Below are 20998 nucleotides of genomic sequence, written 5' to 3' on the forward strand. Positions count from 1 at the left end.
CCAACAAACCCCGTGCGCTTAAAAATAAAAAATAAAAAAAAGACTTTTCGCCGCAAAAAAGTCTCTGAAGTACACAAAGATATATACATATGTTGGAATTATATATACACTTTATATACAAGAATTATACAAAATTATATACATATGCGGAATTAATCATACATTTATTTTACATAAGTTATACGTTAATTATACATTTATTATACACATATTATACAATAATGATATGATATTTTTTTATATATATATATATACAATAGTGATACATATTATATACCACAATGATACGGTTTCTATTATACATTTTTTATACGTATGGTACACTTTCTATACAAGACTGATACAGTTTATATACACATGCTAGAATTATATATACATTTTATATACAAAAAATGATACATATTATATATAAAAATGATATAATTTTCTATTCTATACAGGGCAGTTGCACTTTGTTGATACGCATTATATACACAAATGATACATATTATATACAAAAATGATATATAACTTAGTGATTCATAATTTATACAGTTTCTATACATTATAGATAGGTACTGATACATATTTTATATACAAATGACACATATTATATATAAAAATCGCCTCAAACATTTTTGTGTTTGGGTTTTTATTTGAAAATTATTTTATTTAAATTTTAGCTAATGAATGAGATTAGTTTAATAGGTATAATTTGAGTTTGAGAAAAATTGAGTTAGAGGGTAGGATTACTTTCACCCCACCGGCCATTTGTGTCCTTTTCCCAATTAATAAGTTGGCTGGCTGGCTGCCTGTTGGAAAATGTATCTGTAATAACTAAAACGGAAAAGGGTCAAATATACCCTTGTACTATTGGAAAAGGGTCAAATATACCCCTCGTTATATTTTTGGTCCAAATATACCCCTACTGTTATACTTTGGGCACAAATATACCCCTCTACTATTAAAGTTGACCAAAGTAAACATGTGGCATTGACATTTGGTAAGGTGGACGCCACGTGGCATACCACCTCACACCCCCAACCCACATCTTCACTACCACAACTATCTTCACCATCTCCGCTGGCACTACCACCCATCCCCGCCATACAATGGCAACCAAATAAGCTATACTTTTCGGTTAAATTTTAAAACCAAATAAAATATCATTTTTTAAGTTAAAAGCATCTAAAATACTTGTTAAAATTATCTTTTTGACTATTCAACACGAAAAAGAACAACTAGTATTTCAATTTTAAAATAATACAGTAATAGAAACGTTCTTTTGGGAACAACCCGAATATTAGTTGTAATTTGTTGGCTACTCAATTAAGTACGTACTCCATTTTCTCTGGTCAATGATTTACTATTAATATTCACTGTACCAAAAGTTTGTTCTTTTTTCTCAAGAACAATCGAGTTTCATCGTTAATAGAAAACTCGAATGGACAAAAGAGATGGTTAACCGCGCACTTGGCGGTTGTTATCAGTATGGCGGAGATAGTTTGTGGTAGTGAAGATGTGGGTTGGGGGGTGTGGTGGCATGCCACGTGGCGTCCACCTCACCAATCGTCAATGCCACATGTTTACTTTGGTCAACTTTAATAAAGGAGGGATATTTGCGCTACAAAGATAACAAGAAAATATTTGGACCAAAAGATAACTATGTGTGTATATTTGACCCTTTTTCAATAGTACAAGGGTATATTTGACCCTTTTCCGTAACTAAAACCACCCACACTTTTGAAATTAGCCCAAACTTTTCTAGGTTCAACTTCAACCGAGTTTCAATTTTTGCTAGTTGGCTCTATATGCTTCCCTGTTCCTAATCAAGACTTGTCCTTTCAGTTCCATCGCCTAATATCCATGTCGACAACATATTTTCGGCGTTGTCTCCACCACCGTATACTCCTCCACACAGCAACCTCAACACCCAATTTGTTTTCAGACCCACTTTTCAAATCCAAAGTTTCACAACTCATTTCAAACCAGCACTGGTCTAAACTCAAGGACTTAATTAAACCCATTAACCCAACTTCTTTTCTTGAACATCTTTTGGATTCTGGGTTTGATTCTTCTTCCATCTTGAGTTTCTTCAGGTGGTCTCAAAATCATCAGGTTTATCACCACCCTCTTGAAAATTTATTCAAAGTTCTTGTTTTATTAGTCAATGATAAAAGATACCCAAAGGTTCGATCTTTATTGCATAATTTTGTTAAAAATGGGAAACCCCATACTGTTTCTTCTGTTTTTCACACACTGTTGACATGTAGTGATAATGTGTGTGCTAATTCTATTATTATTGACATGTTGGTATTAGCTTATGTTAATAATGGTAGGGTGGATTTAGCTCTTGAGGCTTTTAATAGAGCTGGGGATTATGGGTTTAAGTTATCTGTGTTTTCGTGTAAACCGATGCTTAAAGGGGTGGTGAAAGAGGGAAAGTTTGAGGTAGGAGAGCTTGTGTATAAGGAGATGATTAGGAGGAGGATTGAGGTTGACTTGTACACGTTTAATATTGTGATTAACGGGTTGTGTAAGGCGGGGAAGTTGAATAAGGCTAGGGATGTGATGGAAGATATGAAGGTTAGAGGGATTATGCCTAATGTGGTTACTTATAATACATTGATCGATGGGTATTGCAAGAGGGGTGGGGATGGGAAGATGTATAAAGCCGATGCACTTTTGAGAGAAATGGTGGAGCAGGGGGTGAGTCCAAATGCGAGAACTTATAATACTCTTATTGATGGGTTTTGTAAGGATGATAATGTCGGGGCAGCTATGAAGTTTTTTAAAGAAATGCAGCTTCAAGGGATGAGACCGGACATTGTGACATTTAACTCATTAATTGATGGGCTTTTTGGTGATGGGAAAGTTGGTCAGGCTCTTGGTTTACGTGCAGAAATGATACGATTGGGGTTCGAGCCTAATATTCGGACTTATAATGTAATGATAAATGGTTTTTCAAAAATGAAGATGTTTAGAGAGGCTAAAGAGTTGTTTGAGGATGTTATGAAGCAAGGGTTAGATCTAAATGTACTAACTTTCAACACAGTTATTGATGCTCATAGTAAGGCTGGAAAATTGGAAGAAGCAGTCGCTCTTCGTGACTTGATGTTGAGCAAACTGATTTGTCCTAGCATTTCAACGTATAATTGCTTATTAGGTGGTTATTATCGAGAGGGAAATGTTGGAGCAGCAAAAGAGCTATTGGAGGAAATGGAGAAGAAGACTGTGAAGGTTGATTTAGTAACGTACAACATTCGAATAGATGCAATGTGCAAAAGGGGAGAATCAAGAAAGTCAGTTAGACTTCTGGATGAGATGTTTGAGAAAAGGTTGGTCCCAAGTCACGTGACATACAACACTTTGATGGCTGGCTATTGCCAAGAAGGTAACCCCAAAGCAGCTGTTACTATTAGGAAAAGAATGGAGAAGGAAGGAATGCAACCAAATGTTGTCACTTATAATGTGTTGATTAAAGGTTTCTGTCAGAAAGATAAACTGGAAGAAGCAAATGCTCTTTTGAATGAGATGTTGGAAAAAGGATTGATACCCAATAGAATTACCTATGACATTATCAGAGAAGAAATGATAGACAAGGGATTTGTCCCTGACATAGATGGACACCTCTACAAGGATATTGTCAATTGTTAATTATGGTGGAGAAGTTTGAGAGTGGTCTAATCGACTCATTCTGTCATTGTTATTTCACGTATTCAGAGGGACAAAGAAAAGTCTTTGCGGCTCATGATTGCATTGCAAAGCTGGTATGTGCTTTTTTCCTCCTATGTCTCTTTCTGTTTTGGTTTAGAGTAGTTAAGCATACGAGGTCGATGGAGGTTAATTACATTTTCATAATTATTTTTTGTGTTCAGCAAGGGTTGGTTAATTATATTAAAACCTGTACATGGGTGCAATTCAGTGGAGGACTTGTCTGCTTCGTCATGAAAGGCAATCTTTTGTGCTCAGACATAGTTGCAACTGAAACAGAAGGTTTGCATGATGTGTTCTTTAATTCTTGTTTTTTCATTTTTTTATTGCAAACCTCTATGTGATTATGCTGATATATATGTCATGATGGTGTTGATGGTTCAGCTTTTATTCCGAGCAGATCCTAAGCATGTATTTCTTTTAGGACCGAATAGGACCTCGTCCTAAATTTACTTGATAGTGGCTAGTCCTTGAAATTCTGAAACTGCTCGTGAAGGATCTGCCAGTGAGTGAAGTATGCCTGCAGCATTAGATTCTGCCATAAACTGCAGCTGTCCGATTAACTGGCCACTTGTGCAACGGAGTTCTACTAGTGGCCAAAACCTCAAATCTGCTTAGCAATGAAAATAATAGAAAGCTTAAAGGGGTTGGCTTATTTATAAAAAATCTAGTCCGTAAATGTGTGTCTGTATGAATGCCAAGGGGGTGAACTAGTAGTTGAGACTTAGATTAACAACTTTGGAACCAAAATTTGGGATTCCAACAGAGGCGACACTAGATGGATTTTCTCATCTGTTTAAACCTTGGTGAGTAGAGGTACCCGATACCTGTAGTGGTGGGAGATAGCGTTACAGATGGATTTTCTCATCTGTTTAAGCCTTGGTGAGTAGAGGTACCCGATACCTTTAGTTGTGGGAGATAGCGATACCCAGTTGATTAGTCGATGTGCACGCAAGCTAGCATGGACACCAAATGCAAGTCTTGTATGTCTTGGTCCTTTTTTTTTTTTTTTTTAAGGAAAATAATCGGGTAAGCTTCTTTATACAATCTGATGCATCTTACTAAGTGGAGATAAGATCAATGTCTGCAATTTTAACCGTGTGAATTTGCCTGTTTGAAAATAGAAGCCTTGCATGTTCAGTAATGACTGTTTAATTCTAGTTTCAAAAAGCTCTTACTTATGGATGAAAAGAGTTAAAGAATGAAATGATACTAAATGATCTGTTATTTCTCTACTTAGCAGATGGATCAGATTCCATGGTGGACCTATTTTCTCTGCTAAAGAAATTTGTACTTTCATTTTCTAAAATGATTCCTTTCATACTTCCACAAAATGTACCGCTTCTACCCTTAAATTCCAGACTGTAACAAAAGTCTGCTTGTTGAGATGGACTCTTTACATAAATAAAGTACAATACTATGTGTATAGAAACGTCTACAGTATCTTCATACAATAAATGTATACAAAAACAACACTGTGCCATTGGACAATTAAACCTTACATTTTACATGTGGATACAACAAATTACAGAATGTTGCAACTGCAATACTGCATATAAATGCAACAGAAGGGAATAATAACCTAAACATAACCCTATTGACCTAATAGGAGTGTGTTACTATCTTCATCTTGCTTAGAGGATTCCAGTTTGTAGATGATTTGATTTAGAAGAAACTGGTCTTCTCTTTACTGTGTTCCAGCTTGTCCATATGAAATCATAGACTGGTGCGGTTGCTTTGATGTTTACCTTTAAAGTATGCTTGGATAAATTCTCATCATGGTCTTATCTACGTGTATAAATAGTTTTCTTTATATCTTGGGTTCTATGCCTGAAAAGAAATTACATTTTTATGCTGACAGGTACATCATGAATTTGCATGGCTCTGGCTTTTCATGAAAGACGATTTCGTGGCCGTTGTTTGCAAAGTTCAAAGTTTGCTGGCGGGTCCTTGGCTTGTTGACCATCTGCCACAATGTGGTTTTAGGGGAGTGACATGGCAAGAGAACACTTGTCTGACTGGAAGTTCTCGTGTTGAACCCCTTAGCAATCTACTCTACAAAGCCTGGTAAGACATTCTGATTTGATCGGGTTTTGGGGAGAAATACTAAGCACTGAGGTATTAATGAGAGAGATAGAAACTGTTCAGTGTAACATGGTATTTGTTTTGTGGAATCACCGGGAACAGAATCCACAATTTTTTTTTGCCTGGTAATCTTTTGACTGTAAAAATGTATTAGAATTTCAATAACTTTACGAAATAATACTATCCATCAAAGTTCTGGAATCCCCATTTGCTTGTACTCACTCTTTTAGTTTTTCTAAATTTTTTTTAGGCCTTTTTCTTTCAGATGATTCCTTGTATTTCAGCCAAACATGAGAATGGAAAAACAATTTTCTGTGTGTATTAGAGATATGGTTTGAGTTATGGAATTTGGTTTGGATGACCTTGTTTTTTATTGTGTTATACGTTATTCTCTGTAATCTGAAACACTAATTAATAAACAAGTTTTTGTTTATTAATCAAGACCAGAAATAAAATAATCAAACAGAAATGTAAAAGATGTAGAAAAAATATTCCGAGCCCACAAGTTGCTGGTGTGTTCTTAAGGAATTATAACCCCCTCACGGTTGCCAAGGATCTAGGTTACTTCCTCCCAGGATAGAACGGAAAAACGTTTCTGTAATAGCGGCAATGCAAACTACAGAACTCCGGCGAACTCAAATAGCGGAGCAAATCACACCACACTTACAGTTTTTGTTTTTGAAAACGATGCATTGAATATGAAGAGAAGAAGTTAAGAATTTTCAGGGTTCATATTTTTTTTTCGTTGTGTGTAAATATGAGGCGAAGCCTGTGGAATTTATAGTTAGGATTTTTTAATGTAAATATCTGTTCCGAACAGGTATGGTGCCTGTTCGGAAAAAGACTTGCTTTTTCCAAAAAGGAATGCTAATTTTAAATTAATTTTTGCGCAAAAATACTATTATATAATATCAGAAATGGAAATTAAATTATGAAATTGAAAAAGTAAAATTGGTCCAAAAACATCATCAATCAAATCATTTGACCGAAGCCGAGCAGAATGACGACAATGGCGCGAGAGAGGCTCTCTTCTCAACTCTTTATGAGTTAGAGTATGTGCTTTCAAATATAAATACGCAGCTCTCCCTTTCTGCCATCAATGTGGTACAAAGTTCTCTTTCAAAAGGAACTTTGCTCGAATTTTCAAAATTTCCTTCCATTTCTCTTCCCTTCATTTCTCATTCATACCAACTTATCTTTAAAGCTTAAGCTTAAAATCTCAACATTATAAGCCAAAAGATATCAGTAAGGCTCTAATAACATTATATATGATGTAATTTGATTAAGAATTACAAAGAAATACTGACTAAACATCATCAGTTCAACTATACTAATATTCAATGACTGAAAAAAGGGGCAAAAATTGGTCCAGAAACGTGGGAAACTAATGTTAAATGCGAAGAAAGAGCTGGGTGTTAAATCAGAATCTTGAAAATTAGAAATAAAAGCTGCCATCAATGACTGAGCTAGTTTCCAACATCTAGAATAAATCTAAATTCGGTTGCCTAAGAAAACTAGACATCTACTTTGGTTTTAACTAGACATCTACTTTGGTTTTGTTTCTGAAACTCAAAAAAAGTATACACGGAATAAATATATTCTAGAATGGGAATCCAAAGTGAAATTGAGAGGGTATTATTCAGTAGAATCAGCGCAAACTAGGCCACACAGCTTCGCACACGTCACTGACCAAGACTTTATAATCTGATTTTTCGTTATGTTTCTTCTTAACACACTACTGAGTAATAATATCGTACTATAAATACATATAGCATCAATTGCCCCTCCCAAAAGAGAGAGAAAAGAAGAAGTGTCATGTTTGTTGTGTGCTTCTTCGAAAAATTTAGGTGCGGTAACCTAGAAAATTATAAGTTTTGGAGTTAAATCATTCTATTTTCTGACGGAGAAATTGTCTAAATATGTCATTAGTGTGAGCGATTTGTCTTATACATAACCTCTTTGGGCTCGTAGGAGCCTCCACAATTATCTTACGTCTCAAATATGCTTCTTTCATTAAAAGTTTTTTACCGTGGAAAAATCTGTCCAACCACATAAGGGTACAATTGAACCTTTTCAATTTCTTAAGGGCATATTTAAACCTTTTTAATTATTCAAAGCATGCTTTGAGTATATGTAAACCAAATTACTATTTTAGGGGTAAATTTAATTTTTTTTCTTTATTTATGTGACTCCACCATAACAAATATCATAGTCAAGCTGGACAATCATCATAAGAAATTAACGGTGCGAGACCGAAAAATAAACGAGAGTAAATTGAAGGCAAATAGAAGCTTTCATAAGTAAATTTCTACTTTTTCGTTTTCTAATATACTTTGACTTGGTCAATTCACATCGTTTGATTGGAGAATATAATTCAGTGGCGGAGTCAGAATTTTCATTGAGAAGATTCAAAATATGAAGAAGTAAAAATACGAAGATGCTAAACGGGGTTCAACATGTATTATAAATATATAAAAATAATTTTAACCATGTAAAAATAGTGTAATTTTCAGCTGAAGGGGTTTGAATGAACCCCCTAGGTCCTTCTTGGCTCCGCTCCTGGCTGTATTTATCACCAAAACTTTGCAAAAGTGTTGTTTAATTTAAATAAGCCGAACAATCATTATTTGCAGCATGCTTTTTAACCAGAAAATAGCTTTCACTTCATTATCCCGCCGGGATATCTAGAACTAGCAGCAGTCATTTAGGTAGTTCCATGCACGCATCAAAGTTTGTCTTTTTCCAAGAAAATGTGGAACCTAATAACCATTTACTACAATAAGAGAATTCCCTCCTTTTCTTTCCACTTGATGTTTTTATTTTAGGATTTGATTAATTCGAATTCATATCGAGAAATCTCACTTTGAAAATCAAATGCTCTCTACTTAAGATAGAGTTTATTCCCTGAGACTCGAATTCGAAATCACTAATTAAGAATAGGAGATTATTTATCTCCACAGCATAACCTTTAGTGCTAATTTGTTAAAGGGAGTGAATAAGAGAACTCCCTCATTGTCACCTAAATTTCCTTTTTCGTTTTTGTGCGCGTTTGGAAGGAAGTAAACTCAAAATTAGTAATCTTGGAGTTTTAATTTGGACAAAAAATGGTGTATGCCACAGTAGAAAATAATAATATTTAATTAAAGTATGAATAAAATTTAGAGAAACATAAAATTGATCCAATACTTTGTTTTTGGACATTCTTCAATAGTTCATCAAAAGCTTTGTAAAGCAAGAGTCCAGGGGACAATTTAAAAAAAATCAAGAAGGAATCGTTCCTTCTTGATTCCTTAGGAATGGAGACGAATTATAATTTTAACTCTTGTTTTGTTTGTCAAGGGGCCTTTCGAATTAGCGCAAATACATGCTATATGATTTTACTGTTTTGTTAAATTGATTGTTCTTCAAAATTACAAACAAACCTCGTCTCGTTATGCTCCAGATGTAATAAAGAAGAATATTTTCCCAATTCGTTTAATCCTAATCCACACTTTAAACAATTAATACTTCTTACAATCCAAAACAGTAAACTAATGAAATACGGTCCTATCCTAATCCGTCTTTTCGCGCCATCCCTTGCTACTCTTATCCAATTCAGCTAACTTTGACATTATTTAAAATATTATAAAGGTATTATTCTTCAATTGGATATTATTTTGAATTTCTCAGTGCACTATTTGAGATTAGATTGGAATCAATTAGACTAGTCCCACCTCGCACTATCTCACCTAAAGAACCTTCTATTGTTTAGTATTCACGAGCTTAATCACTTAAAAAAAAATGGACAGAAAATACGAATTTTGAAAAAATCACTTTAGTCACTGTAGAAAATATATTTTATTTCCTAAGAATATTGCGCTGGAACTTTGATTTTGATTATTAATGAGTTCGGTTACAAAGTAATTAGCAATTTTATGTACTAATTTAGGGACTTAAAACTTAAAAGGGATGAATATTAATTTTCAAAATATACGTAGAGTTCAATGAATATTTTGTATTTTTCTACTTTTGGGCTTTACAATTGTCATCCCGAACATTCTTCTCGCCTTCAAACTATCCTAACCAGTTCAAAAACACCTTTCAAAGGTTGAGTAACGTAATCCTCTTTTCCTCCAAAAAAACTTTCTGGTTTCTCCATATTAATCTCTTCCCTAATTTTCTCCACCTACCATTCTTGTCTTTGTCGTTCATAATTTCCTTTCTTATTTTTGGCTTACTAGTTTCTGCTTATTTGCTTGATTCCTTTTTGATCAACCTTTGTTCATTGTCTCAAATTTGAGACAACCCCATATCTTGAAATCATATTTCTAACGTTGTTGTTTGTGTTCTTTGTGGAGATTCCAAGGTGGGTATTTCTGGGGTTGTTGTTGATTTTTTCTCAGACAATGAGTTTGGGTTTTCTTTAGTTAGGAATCAATCTATGATCTTCTTGATTTCCACCACCCTTTTAGGCTTTTGTTTTGTTCAATCTTTCTCTGTATTGTTTCTCTACCATTTTTATGACTTTTCATGAAGACCCTTGACACCCTCTAAATAGTAGCTTTCTATTATTGAAGAACAACCTTTTTTGATTGTCCCAAAAAGTTAATCTTGAATTATAGCCACAGTATTGAATTGAAAATGTCAGGTTTAAGGCAGAGTGCTAGTTCATCTGCATCAGAAGATGATCAAAGGTATGCAGGAATGGATGAAAAGAAGAGGAAAAGGATGATTTCGAACAGGGAATCAGCGAGGCGTTCGAGGATGAAGAAGCAAAAGCTTTTGCAAGATTTGACAGGGGAAGTGAGCAGATTACAGGGTGCAAACAAGAACATTGTGGCTAAGATTGAACAGACAACAGAAAGATATGCAATTTGTGTTGCACAGAATAATGTGCTGAGGGCACAGGCAACGGAATTGACTGATAGGTTGAGGTATTTAAATGATGTTATTGATGGTACTGGTTTGGCTGTGGATGTTGCTGCTGATCCTTTGTTGAAGCCATTGCGGACCCCGTTTTCAATGCAGCCCATTGCTTCTTCAGGCTTGTTTAAATTTTGACTGTCAAATGGTTGTCTTTGTGGCTATTTTGGATAACTTTGCTTCCATTAGTCCACATTAATAGTTTCTTTGGATGGTAATGTTGTGTTAGTTTTGACTTTGTTTGTTATGCTGTGTGTATCTGTTTAGTCTTTGAACCATGTAAATGCCAAAAATTAGTTGGGAGTTGTGGGATCAGAATGTTTTAATCTTACCTTCTTGTTTTTGTTTATGATGATGTTAACAATGAGGGATAACTTATTTGTCATTTCATGGTTGATAGTGAAGATTTTAGAAGATTATAGTGAATGTGGTTACAGGCAACTTATTTGGGTTTGAGGAGCAGTAGTACTTGTACTAGTAGTTGTCGTGTATCATCAATGCTATCAATGTGTTTCAGGGTAGCATGCATGATTCACTGTGTTGAGGTTCTTGGTAGAACCATGGTGCTGCCTTTCAAAAAATAGAGTGACATATTTGCTATGCCACCATTGAAGTGTGTGTGTGTTTTAAAAACAATTGCTTAGATTGGATCACATCACATTGTGTCAAAATGCTGTCGTAGATAAAAACTATATATATGATGTTTTGGACTTCTTAATATCTTGCTACTAGTGGAGTAAACTTCAGTTCTTCAGCTCTTGATAATGAGGCCTGACCATGGTGGGGAATTAGTTTCAAAAGGTACATGATTTTTATTCAGAATTAAGCTCTATGGTTTTAATTGAACTCGATAAATGTTTCCTAACCAAGTTGTTGGCCTCGAAGTGGAAATAACTGTGTTAGTGGCTACTTACATAGACCCCAGATTAGAAATGTCAGAGGCCAAAGCAATAGTATTTAGTTTGGGTGCAAACCTTGCAATGGATACTAGTGACAGAGCCCTGAGAACAAAGAGGTGAATGGCCGAAGTACTCTCTTGGATACCCTGGGGGGATAACTCTGATGCCTTAGTTGCAGGCCGGTAGGGGGTTTCTTAGGTAAGAAAAGAGAGGAGTGTGTGATGAATAGCTACCTTTTACCTTCCCTAGGTTTTGCATGAGCTATTTATAAGCGATTATTATGAATTATGCAAGATTCCTCAGTGTGACGGCTATGTAAGTAACTGGTCCCAGCATTCAGCATTTGCCGAATCTAGTTATGTCGTGACAGCATTAAGCAGGTACTATATGAGTGAGTGTTAGGACAACAATTTAACCTCAGTATTCGTAGGATAATCTAGAGGCACAACCTCGCGTATGTTGGGTTTTAGTAAAAACTCCAATTGTGATAGAGGTAAGTTGGTAATTTCAACAGTGAAATTCCTTTTCTTTGAATTCTAGAAAGTTGGAAGTTTAGGAGGGAAAAGCTTGTTATTGTTTGATCGACCGAGGGAAATCATGTACGAGGAATGAAACAGTCTCAGCAACAAATTTAAATTTGTGGTCTCTTTCGAAAACTGTTGCTCATTCCCTTTGCCAGGCTCAGATGCATTCTGTATATTCATCATTTTGACTTGCATCAAGTGTAATACTCAAGAACTAGGATTATGCATCTCTCTTGACTCCTTAAGTTAATGATTGGGAAAAACTTCTTTCTCTATTCTTGTTCTTCTCTTTTCTGCATGATGAATGCTTCAGGATTACTACATTGTTGAAATCTTCTACCAAATATAGAACTATTATAAATGCACCCTGTTTATAAAATGATAGAATTGAAGCTTTCCGAGGATAAGGACTTACGATAGTGTTTGTGTCCAATCTTCGATTGGAATTCAGACATTTCTTGTCTGATCATTCTTGGAATCAATTATAGAATGTTTTCCTGTATACAGAGGAGTGAACATCAAATTAATCAAGTGTACAAAATTATACTAAATACTAATGTGCAGAATCTTATGGAACTGAGATTACATTCATAAGACGAATTCCTAGTTTTAGGAGTTCACTAATTTCCATTACCTCCGTTGCTCACATATCAGAATTGTGTGTTTTATTTTATTTGGTTCTCCAGTAAAACCCTGTGAGTTCCTAAGCCTTTTTTGTTCTTCGTTTTCGTAACTCATTTTTGGCTTAAACGTTTACTGTAGATCAAGGGGCAGATGTAGGGTAGAAGTTATCGGTTCATCCGAGCCCTAGCTTTAGCTCTGGCCTTGTATATGTGTTGAGATACTACTATTCAAGTACAAAAAATAAATTTCAAACCTAGTAAATCAAATGAGTTATGGTAGAGTTTTGAACTCAAACTCAAAGTTCAATCGTTGGATGATGGATCCACTATGTATGAATCCGGAGTATTTATGCTTAATCTGCATTGCTATTAATTTCCATTGTTCCGGAGAACGTCATGTGGAGGAAACTGATAACCAGCTGGACGGCTTGATGTCACATAGAAAAGGTTATGAAACATGTACACGTGCCATCCATGTTTAAGCTTAGGTTGACAATGATAAACAACGAGAATCTGTTTGTTCAGCTGAAAACAAAGTGCAAATGTGACAGGAAAGAGTAACGACTAAAAGTATATTTTGGTCATAAACTCCTAGGGCAAAGTTAAGTGAAACCAGATAGTTCAAGAAAAAATTGAACCTTTCCCTAATTTAGAATGTGTGGAAAAGTGCACGTGGAATTTCCCTCTCCTCCTTTTATTTTTACTGTTTCTTGATTATGCGAACCACAATTTGAGAAAAGTAGTGGCCTAATTTTAAAGGTTCAAAGTTTTTTTTTTTTTCGTTCCTTCTCCATTTTCTTGTCCGAACCTTCCAAGGAAAAAATAAATAGAAAGGTATTACCAAACAGATTATGCATCATTGAGTAAATGCATAAAATTGTCATAACACGAATTAGTCTTTCCGTGGGCTACGTAGGAAAAAAACAATTCTAATGTTAAATTCAATATTAATATATGGTTTGATCTCTAACATAAAAACACAGCATTGCTAACTTAATTCTGCATAATGAATAAAATATGTAATTTCTCAAACTTTGCATCAATGCAGCATTTAGTTTGCAGTATTAAACTTATCATTGCTAATATAACATAAAATAAAGAGAAAATTATATATTATTATAATGGAGAGAATGTGAAATAGAAATACGAGTCTTAGTGAAACGTGGATAAAAACATCTAAAGCAAAAAATAGAATGAATCAATGTTGCATAACAATCCTCCTTTTATTGATCACCGTATAATATGCCATATTATTATTATTTATTGCATAATAATTCATAACCTATATAGTTTCATAATAAGTGTTCATTTGACCTTTTTATTTTGATTCAAAATAAATGTTCACTTACATAATCAAGAAGGAATTAACGATAACTTTTCAAAATTGCCCTTCTTAAGTGCTAAAGTGACCAGATCCTAATATGTCAAATTAATATGCAAATTTTAATTATAGATAGTTTAGTCAAATACATACTCCCTCTATTCACTTTTACTCGTCCTTATTCAAAACATAGATTTTCACTTTTACTTGTCACTCTTAGGAATATCAAAAGAAGACAATTTCTTTTTTCTTGTTTTACTCATAATATTAATTACTCATTTCAATCATCTTCAAATTCATTAAAAAGATGCACCAATTAAGGATATAATGGTAAATTAAGAACTTTGTTGAGACACTTATTTTGAGAGGAGGGAGTTGTTTTACTCCGAAACTGGATAATAAGTTAAATTTGTGAATGAGGTATAGGATATGTGGCACTTTAATCTATTCTTTGATGAACAAAAGGATTACGTGTATATTTTATTTATGAAACGGCTTAAGTATGAGTTGGTACGCTATTGATTGGGCAAAGATATTTAGGAATTATATATTTAAGCTAAGATTTTATATATAATCCGTGCAACGTTGAATAGAGTGATTCTATGAATTATTTAAGCTGTAAACCGGACCAAAATCTGAAGAAATCAAAGTGAGAGAGAATTTTAATATATATGTTCAAAGTACAAAACTCTTGGATCTGAAAAGCCAACCCCCTAAAGTGAGGGAATGCCCCCCTATTTATAGTTTTCCTTTTTGGGCCTTCTATACATTATGGAGCCCTTTTAGGATAAAGAAAACTTAATATGGATAAGGTTAGGTCGTACGGTCTGACACCCGTACGACTGTCAGAGGCGGGTGGCAACAAGATTACCATACGTGACGGACAAATAATCGATTATCCCACCAACGCCACGATCCGAATGGACAAGAAGAAAGCGGACTAACGCCACGACCGATTCAATATGTTTGAACCGACAAAAGGGCCGACCTTTTAATCATGGAGATATCGACCAATTACTACGGTCGAACCGGCACGACGACGACTTTAATCAAAGCTTCTTCAGCTCAAGCGCTACTGTTTGCCTTCTTTCCTTTATTTTCCCCGGTTCTCACCGGACAAACGTTGTCCGGTTTTTACCGTATACAGGAGTAATAATTTATATTATAATCTATTAGTATAATCTCCTACAGTAATAATTAATCTGTGAACAAATGACCCAAATAAATTTGGTTTAACCTATACCGTTCGGTTTTTCCAAGTTAGTTCCGGCACTTTTTCATCTCCCGCTTAATCAACGAACTGAAAATAAAATCAATAAATAAATAAATAAATTTAACGGCGACTATTTGCAATATTCATTTGTTCTTTGTCTTTTGAGTCAAGGTTTATACATAACATACTTTAACTGCTGTAGATCCATCGTTCCAATCTTCTTAGATTCGCTTTTATACTTAATTTAAGTTCAATGATTGAGAAAAAGAGAGTTCAAGTTCTTCTCTTTCTCATTGGCCTCCTTGTTCTCAGCCTCACCGGTAAGTAACCCCTTTTTCTTTGATTGACTCAATTTGAAAAGGGTTTAATTGCTATTGATTTTGGAAGTATTTGTCCAATTGAGGGGCTTGATGTTGACTATTGAAGATTATTTGTATGGGTCTAACGAATCCATGCGTTTTACCTTTTCGACTACTTCGCTTTTAGTTTGTTATGACTCACTGTGTTATTTTAGGCTCACTATGTTGACTGCCCGGGCGATAAATGATATCAAAATTTCATCTCTATTTAGGTAAATGGAAGATCAACTTCTTATTTTCTGTATAGATCCATGAGAAATCTCGTTGTGTTTTGTTAGATATATGCAAGGTCAATATTTGATAATAATGCTTGATATGTCTACAAGTTTTGTAAGGCTAGTAATGATGGCTCATAATATATGGGATTTTCTACTTGTACGGAAGATGACAGTGTGTGTCTGTAAAATGTACATGGACAGTTGTCCGCTAGAAGGGATCTTGTGATCTTGGAGGTAGAGAACAAAAGTATTAGACTCTAAATCATAAACTTGGCAGTCCATTGTGTCCAATGCTTTGAGTGCTCAGGCATATAGTTTGGGTGATAACTTTGCATAAGGGAGAATTCGATAATTGGATCCGAAAACTCTGTTAGTTTGTTTGGAGACCACGTTCCACATTAATTATTGGTTGTAAAGATTTGGGGGTAAATACTATATAATATAACAGGATTTTATAACTAATGTAGTTTTAATTACAACAAAAAATTTGAAGTTGAGAGGGTAGCAGTTTTTGCCTGTACCACTGTGTAAAATGTTAGATCTAGGGCTCATTGGCTGAGACATGAATGTAGAAAGTTGCATATGATCTGTCAAAATCGAAACAAATTTGGCAAAGTGCAGGTTTTTTTAAGCTTAGTCTACGCTCATAAATGTGGAAAACACTTTCTTTATCAGTGTCATATCATGTCTTAGGTTCTTACAGTAGTGATGGCTACTCTTTCTTGCAACTTGCAACCATGCTTAAAGTCAAATTCTTTATTTAACCTCCCATCCACTTGCAGAATTTCTCTCTTTACGTTTAAGGTAGAAAGTAAGGAAATTATATTTGGGTTGAGTTGGGTTGGGAGGACTCTTCTCTAATACACTGTGTGAGAAATAAGAGAAAGATGGAGGATGCAGGAAAAGTAATGTCTTGCACCTTTTCTTTTTTAATTAAATCAAATAATTTTACTAAATATGCGCCAAGCACCCAAGGGTGTGGCCTAGTGGTCAGTGAAGTGGGTTGAACATGGGTTGAGCACCATGAGGTCTCATGTTCAATTCCTAGCAGAGACAAAACACTAAGTGATTTCTTCCCATATGTTCCAGCCTTCGTGGACAGAGTTACCTCGTACTTGTTGTTAGTGGGAGGTGGCAGGTATCCTGTGTCATTAGTCGAGGTGCGCGCAAGCTGGCCCGGACACCACAGTTATAATAAAAAAAAAGGTGCTCCAAGATGGTGCCAAAAAGAATTACATATATTTTAGTAACTTTTTGGTAATTTAAATACTTATCATTTATTCAGTACCCTCAGTGTGGAAAAAATATATACAAGTGAATGAGTGGCTTAATCACAAATAGCAAACAAGCTATCAAAGTATAAATATCTCACCTGAACTTTCTCTTTTACCAAAATATAAGAAGTTTTGTGTTCAGCTACCAAGAAAGTACTGTGAGCTATGTATGCATAACTAAATACGTGTTAAAAAAAAAATGTTAAGTAAAATAAAAGGGCACTGTTGATCCTCCATATTGGCTTGTCAACTCTTCCAGTGAGTATCTAGATTGAAGTTCTCTTAAAGAAATCCTTCTACTGGGAAGACAAGTACTCTACTTGTCTTGAAATCCAATTCTTTTGTTTGATAAACATATTGAAATCCAATTCTTATAGGGCCTAGAACATCCACATTTGTGACCTCCTGCCTGCTAACCTTTTTAAATTATGGTATATGACTGTCAGTCGGCTATATCAACCAGTTTAAACTATCTGGCATCCTTTACTAACATTCAACAATTCCTGTTCTTGATAGATTAGTCGACTAATATCCTCTTAACGAGATATATCCTTTCCTATCCCTTCTATCCCACATTATATTCTGTTATGAAATACCATGAGATTAAATTTTGAGAAACAAGGTGAATCACTGAAGTTCTTATTCGTAGGAAGATGATAGAAGCTAGAGACAAAGTGTATTGATTGGTGTAGAAGATATTTTTCCCCAAAAAAGTGAAAAAGTGAGAAGATCGATAAGGAGTTTCAATCTGGTGGCTATTACATGAAGTGACAACTTTTAGATTCTTTTTATCTGGGGAGGGGATATGAGATAAAGAGATAAGTGAGAAGATGAGGTTGAACTAGGGAGTATCCTTCACCAAAAAACTAGGGAGTGTCAATCTATGGTTGGAAAAAAGGAAAGAAGATGAGTCAGTTTATTTCAGAAAATCCTATGTTTCCGATTCCTGATTTAGTGATAGTGAGAGGTTAATATGTCGTGAAGCTAACAACTCTCAGCGGATGAATTTTTTAACTTCTCTATATTATGCCTACCATTCTAAAATAAGGCGTGAGAAATATCTCTGTGATTTGTGAAACACGTATGTCTAGATTGGAATGTTGAACCTCGTAAAAAGAGAGATGTGAAAAGAGAAATGAGAAGAGAAAAAACCACTTGTCTTGATGATTGAAGTCAATGCACAATGCTTTATATAGGAATTGTTAGCCTGCTCTAATAAGTAACCATATTTACAAGGATCCTATGTAATACAAAACAATGTTTTAATGGTGGTGTCCGGGTTAGTTTGGACGCACCTCGACTATTTCACCGTTTACCTGCTACCTCCCACCATCACATGTATTGGGTAACTCTATCCACTAAGGCTTGGGCTAGTGGGAAGAAATCACCTAGTGTTTCCGCCGCCGCTGAGGTTTGAACCTAAGACCTCTTGGTCTTCCACCCACTTCATTGACCTCTAAGCCACACCGTTATACAGTGTTAATTCAGGTATCATGGCGTTAACTGGGAAATTAATATTCAATCTCTTTCTGAAGTTTCTACCTTTTTTTTTTTTTTTTTTTTTAATTTGTTGTGATTTTCTTGCTAATCCATTATAGCATTTTCCCCCATCCCCTCCAATTAGAAGTATTAACTTTGCTACTGGATAGTTGCATCTTGCATATGTTGTCTACCATTTATTTCTTGATAATTTGCTGCGCTGACCATTCAACTGAGGTTCTTGTTGTAGCAAAGTATTAACTTTGCTACTGGATAGTTGCATCTTACATATGTTGTCTACCATTTATTTCTTGATAATTTGCTGCACTGACCATTCAACTGAGGTTCTTGTTGTAGTGCTATACATTCAAGTAGGAGGGAATGAAGGTTACTACGTTCTCGATTTGGCAATCACTTTGCGTTGTATCTTGGTGTTATATTGTGCACTCATTGCCGCAGGATACTTTTATGCTCATACTTCATAATCTGCATGTATTTCCCTGCCAGCTTCAGTTTCATCTAGGAGCTACTTTGAGTCACTTTTCTTTAAATATTGTGTGCTTAGAATTGTATCATTGACATCGTCACAACTTTTAAGGACAAGGGTTTTCTTCAGTGTTAACCGTCCTATTCACCATTATTTGGTGCTTAGCTTATTCTGTTCCACCTTATTTATGTACTCCAATCAATTGTCTAATATCTTGTTGCTTTCCAGCTGAAAAATGCAGGGAGTTGGTTGGTCAAGAGGCTGCATCAAAGAGTGGGGATTTTACTTGGTTGCACTGTTTTGATGGAAGTACGGGAAGTGTAGCATGTTTAGTCAAGGAAGGTGTGAAGCTGTACTCTTATAACATCAGATCTTCCCATGTGGAGAGAGCAAGGAACTCAGCAATCGAGACGGCTCTGGCTGATGCTATATCACAAGGCATGGCAGCAAAAGAGGCAGCTAAACTAGCTCAGAAAGAAGGAGCAAAAGCTGCAAAACTGGCTGTGCGGAAAACCAAGCGCATTGTTGGTCCGATTATTGCTGGAGGGTGGGACTTTTTTGAAGCACTTTATCTTGGGGGTACAACAACTGAGGGGGTATTGAGGGGTTCAGGTACCTTGTTTGGAGCCTATTGGGTTGGCTATCTTGGGGAGCAGTCCATGGGTAGGTTTGGTTACTTGGTTGGGAGCGAGTTGGGCAGTTGGGTTGGAGGAAAGGTTGGACTGATGGTGTATGATTTAGTTAATGGAGTGGATCATTTACTTGAATTTCTCCAACTAAAGGAAGTAGAAGGCGATGGAACGGTGTCTGATGAATTTTACGAGGAAACTATAGCTGAAAGTTCCCAGGTCCCCAAGGACTCGTATTACGGTGAATCAACAACATATACAAGCTCTGAAGCTTCTGAAGAGTCTAGTAGTTATGAAGCTCCTGCTTATGAGGACCCCGAAGTCCACGAAGAATTTTAGATCGGATGAATTTCACGTTGGTCTTATACATGGTTTTTTTTATATTATTAGACATCATTTGTCCTGTGCTTTGTCACTATTTGTACAGGAGTGGAGGTTGTATTTTATTCTGTTATAGGAAGTTTTATCCCATTGACTTGTAAAGTGACACACCATAGTAGAATTGCTTAGCCCACACATAATGAATTTGGTGTAGTTTTTGATGTATTTCTGATGACAGAAGGAATTATCCCTGTTCTTGATAAATGATAAATGGTTATTGTTAGATTTTAAAAGCAAGATCTTGAATCTTGATGAAGATGGTTCAGAAGGAACTCATATCAGCCGGTTAGTCATTTCCCATCATTTTACTAACATGTTCACATCTCTGATAAAACGGGAAGTGGGATAAAATAAGAACTACGATTGACTAACATCTCTAGCAATTGGGTTTTGGTCAATTATGAAAGCAAATGATGGCCATTTGGACTATCTATTGTAGACTTGGACTTATCTTCTCCCTTGACTTTAATGTTGCCCGGCTCAAAGATCTATTAACCTCGAGTACCAACTGGGGAAAACTTTACCTTACATCGTGTAGACACCAAAAACGATAATTTAAGAATTATGACGCGTATAGTTCTCTAAGGGCCTGTTTGGAAAGCCACCCATCTTGGGTGTAATTGAGTGTAATTATTCTGGCTTGCTGCATTTGTTTGAAAGAATTATTAGGTAGGAATTGGGTGTAATTGACGGTGTAATTACAAAGGGGGGGGGGGGGGGAGAATGAATGGGTGTAATTACAGTAACTACGGTTACTTTTTAGTTTGTTTATTTTTTTACTTTAATTTATTTTTATTTTTAATTTATTTTATTTCTATTATTTTAATTTTTTTGATTTTTAATATTTTTTATTTCTATTATTTTAATTTCTTTTTTATTATTTTTATTTTTTAAAAATGTATTTTTCTTTT

At 35.2% G+C, this 20998-nt stretch overlaps 3 protein-coding genes across 4 annotated transcripts; all 3 read left to right on the plus strand.

Annotated features, from left to right (window-relative positions):
- Positions 1-1707: 1707 nt before the first annotated feature.
- Positions 1708-6136, plus strand: LOC132064360 (pentatricopeptide repeat-containing protein At1g09820). 2 transcript variants are annotated; one of them, XM_059457308.1, is made up of 3 exons: positions 1708-3749; positions 3858-3975; positions 5555-6136. In XM_059457308.1, exon 1 carries the CDS (start codon positions 1846-1848, stop codon positions 3634-3636), a length of 1791 nt encoding a protein of 596 aa, XP_059313291.1. In that variant the 5' UTR covers positions 1708-1845; the 3' UTR covers positions 3637-3749; positions 3858-3975; positions 5555-6136. The 2 variants fall into 2 exon arrangements, with proteins under 2 accessions (XP_059313291.1, XP_059313292.1); XM_059457309.1 differs by lacking the exon at positions 3858-3975.
- Positions 6137-9840: 3704 nt separating this feature from the next.
- On the plus strand, positions 9841-11029 carry LOC132064361 (bZIP transcription factor 53-like). Its single transcript, XM_059457310.1, has one exon. It carries the CDS (start codon positions 10399-10401, stop codon positions 10816-10818), a length of 420 nt encoding a protein of 139 aa, XP_059313293.1. The 5' UTR covers positions 9841-10398; the 3' UTR covers positions 10819-11029.
- A 4389-nt stretch (positions 11030-15418) lies between these two features.
- LOC132064362 (uncharacterized) lies at positions 15419-20324 on the plus strand. The gene is made up of 2 exons (XM_059457311.1): positions 15419-15580; positions 19306-20324. The coding sequence occupies exons 1-2, from the start codon at positions 15514-15516 to the stop codon at positions 20043-20045; spliced, it is 807 nt and encodes a 268-aa protein (XP_059313294.1). The 5' UTR covers positions 15419-15513; the 3' UTR covers positions 20046-20324.
- The last annotated feature ends 674 nt before the right edge of the window (positions 20325-20998 follow it).

The sequence above is a fragment of the Lycium ferocissimum genome, chromosome 7 (assembly GCF_029784015.1).
Source record: "Lycium ferocissimum isolate CSIRO_LF1 chromosome 7, AGI_CSIRO_Lferr_CH_V1, whole genome shotgun sequence".
NCBI classification, from domain to species: domain Eukaryota; kingdom Viridiplantae; phylum Streptophyta; class Magnoliopsida; order Solanales; family Solanaceae; genus Lycium; species Lycium ferocissimum.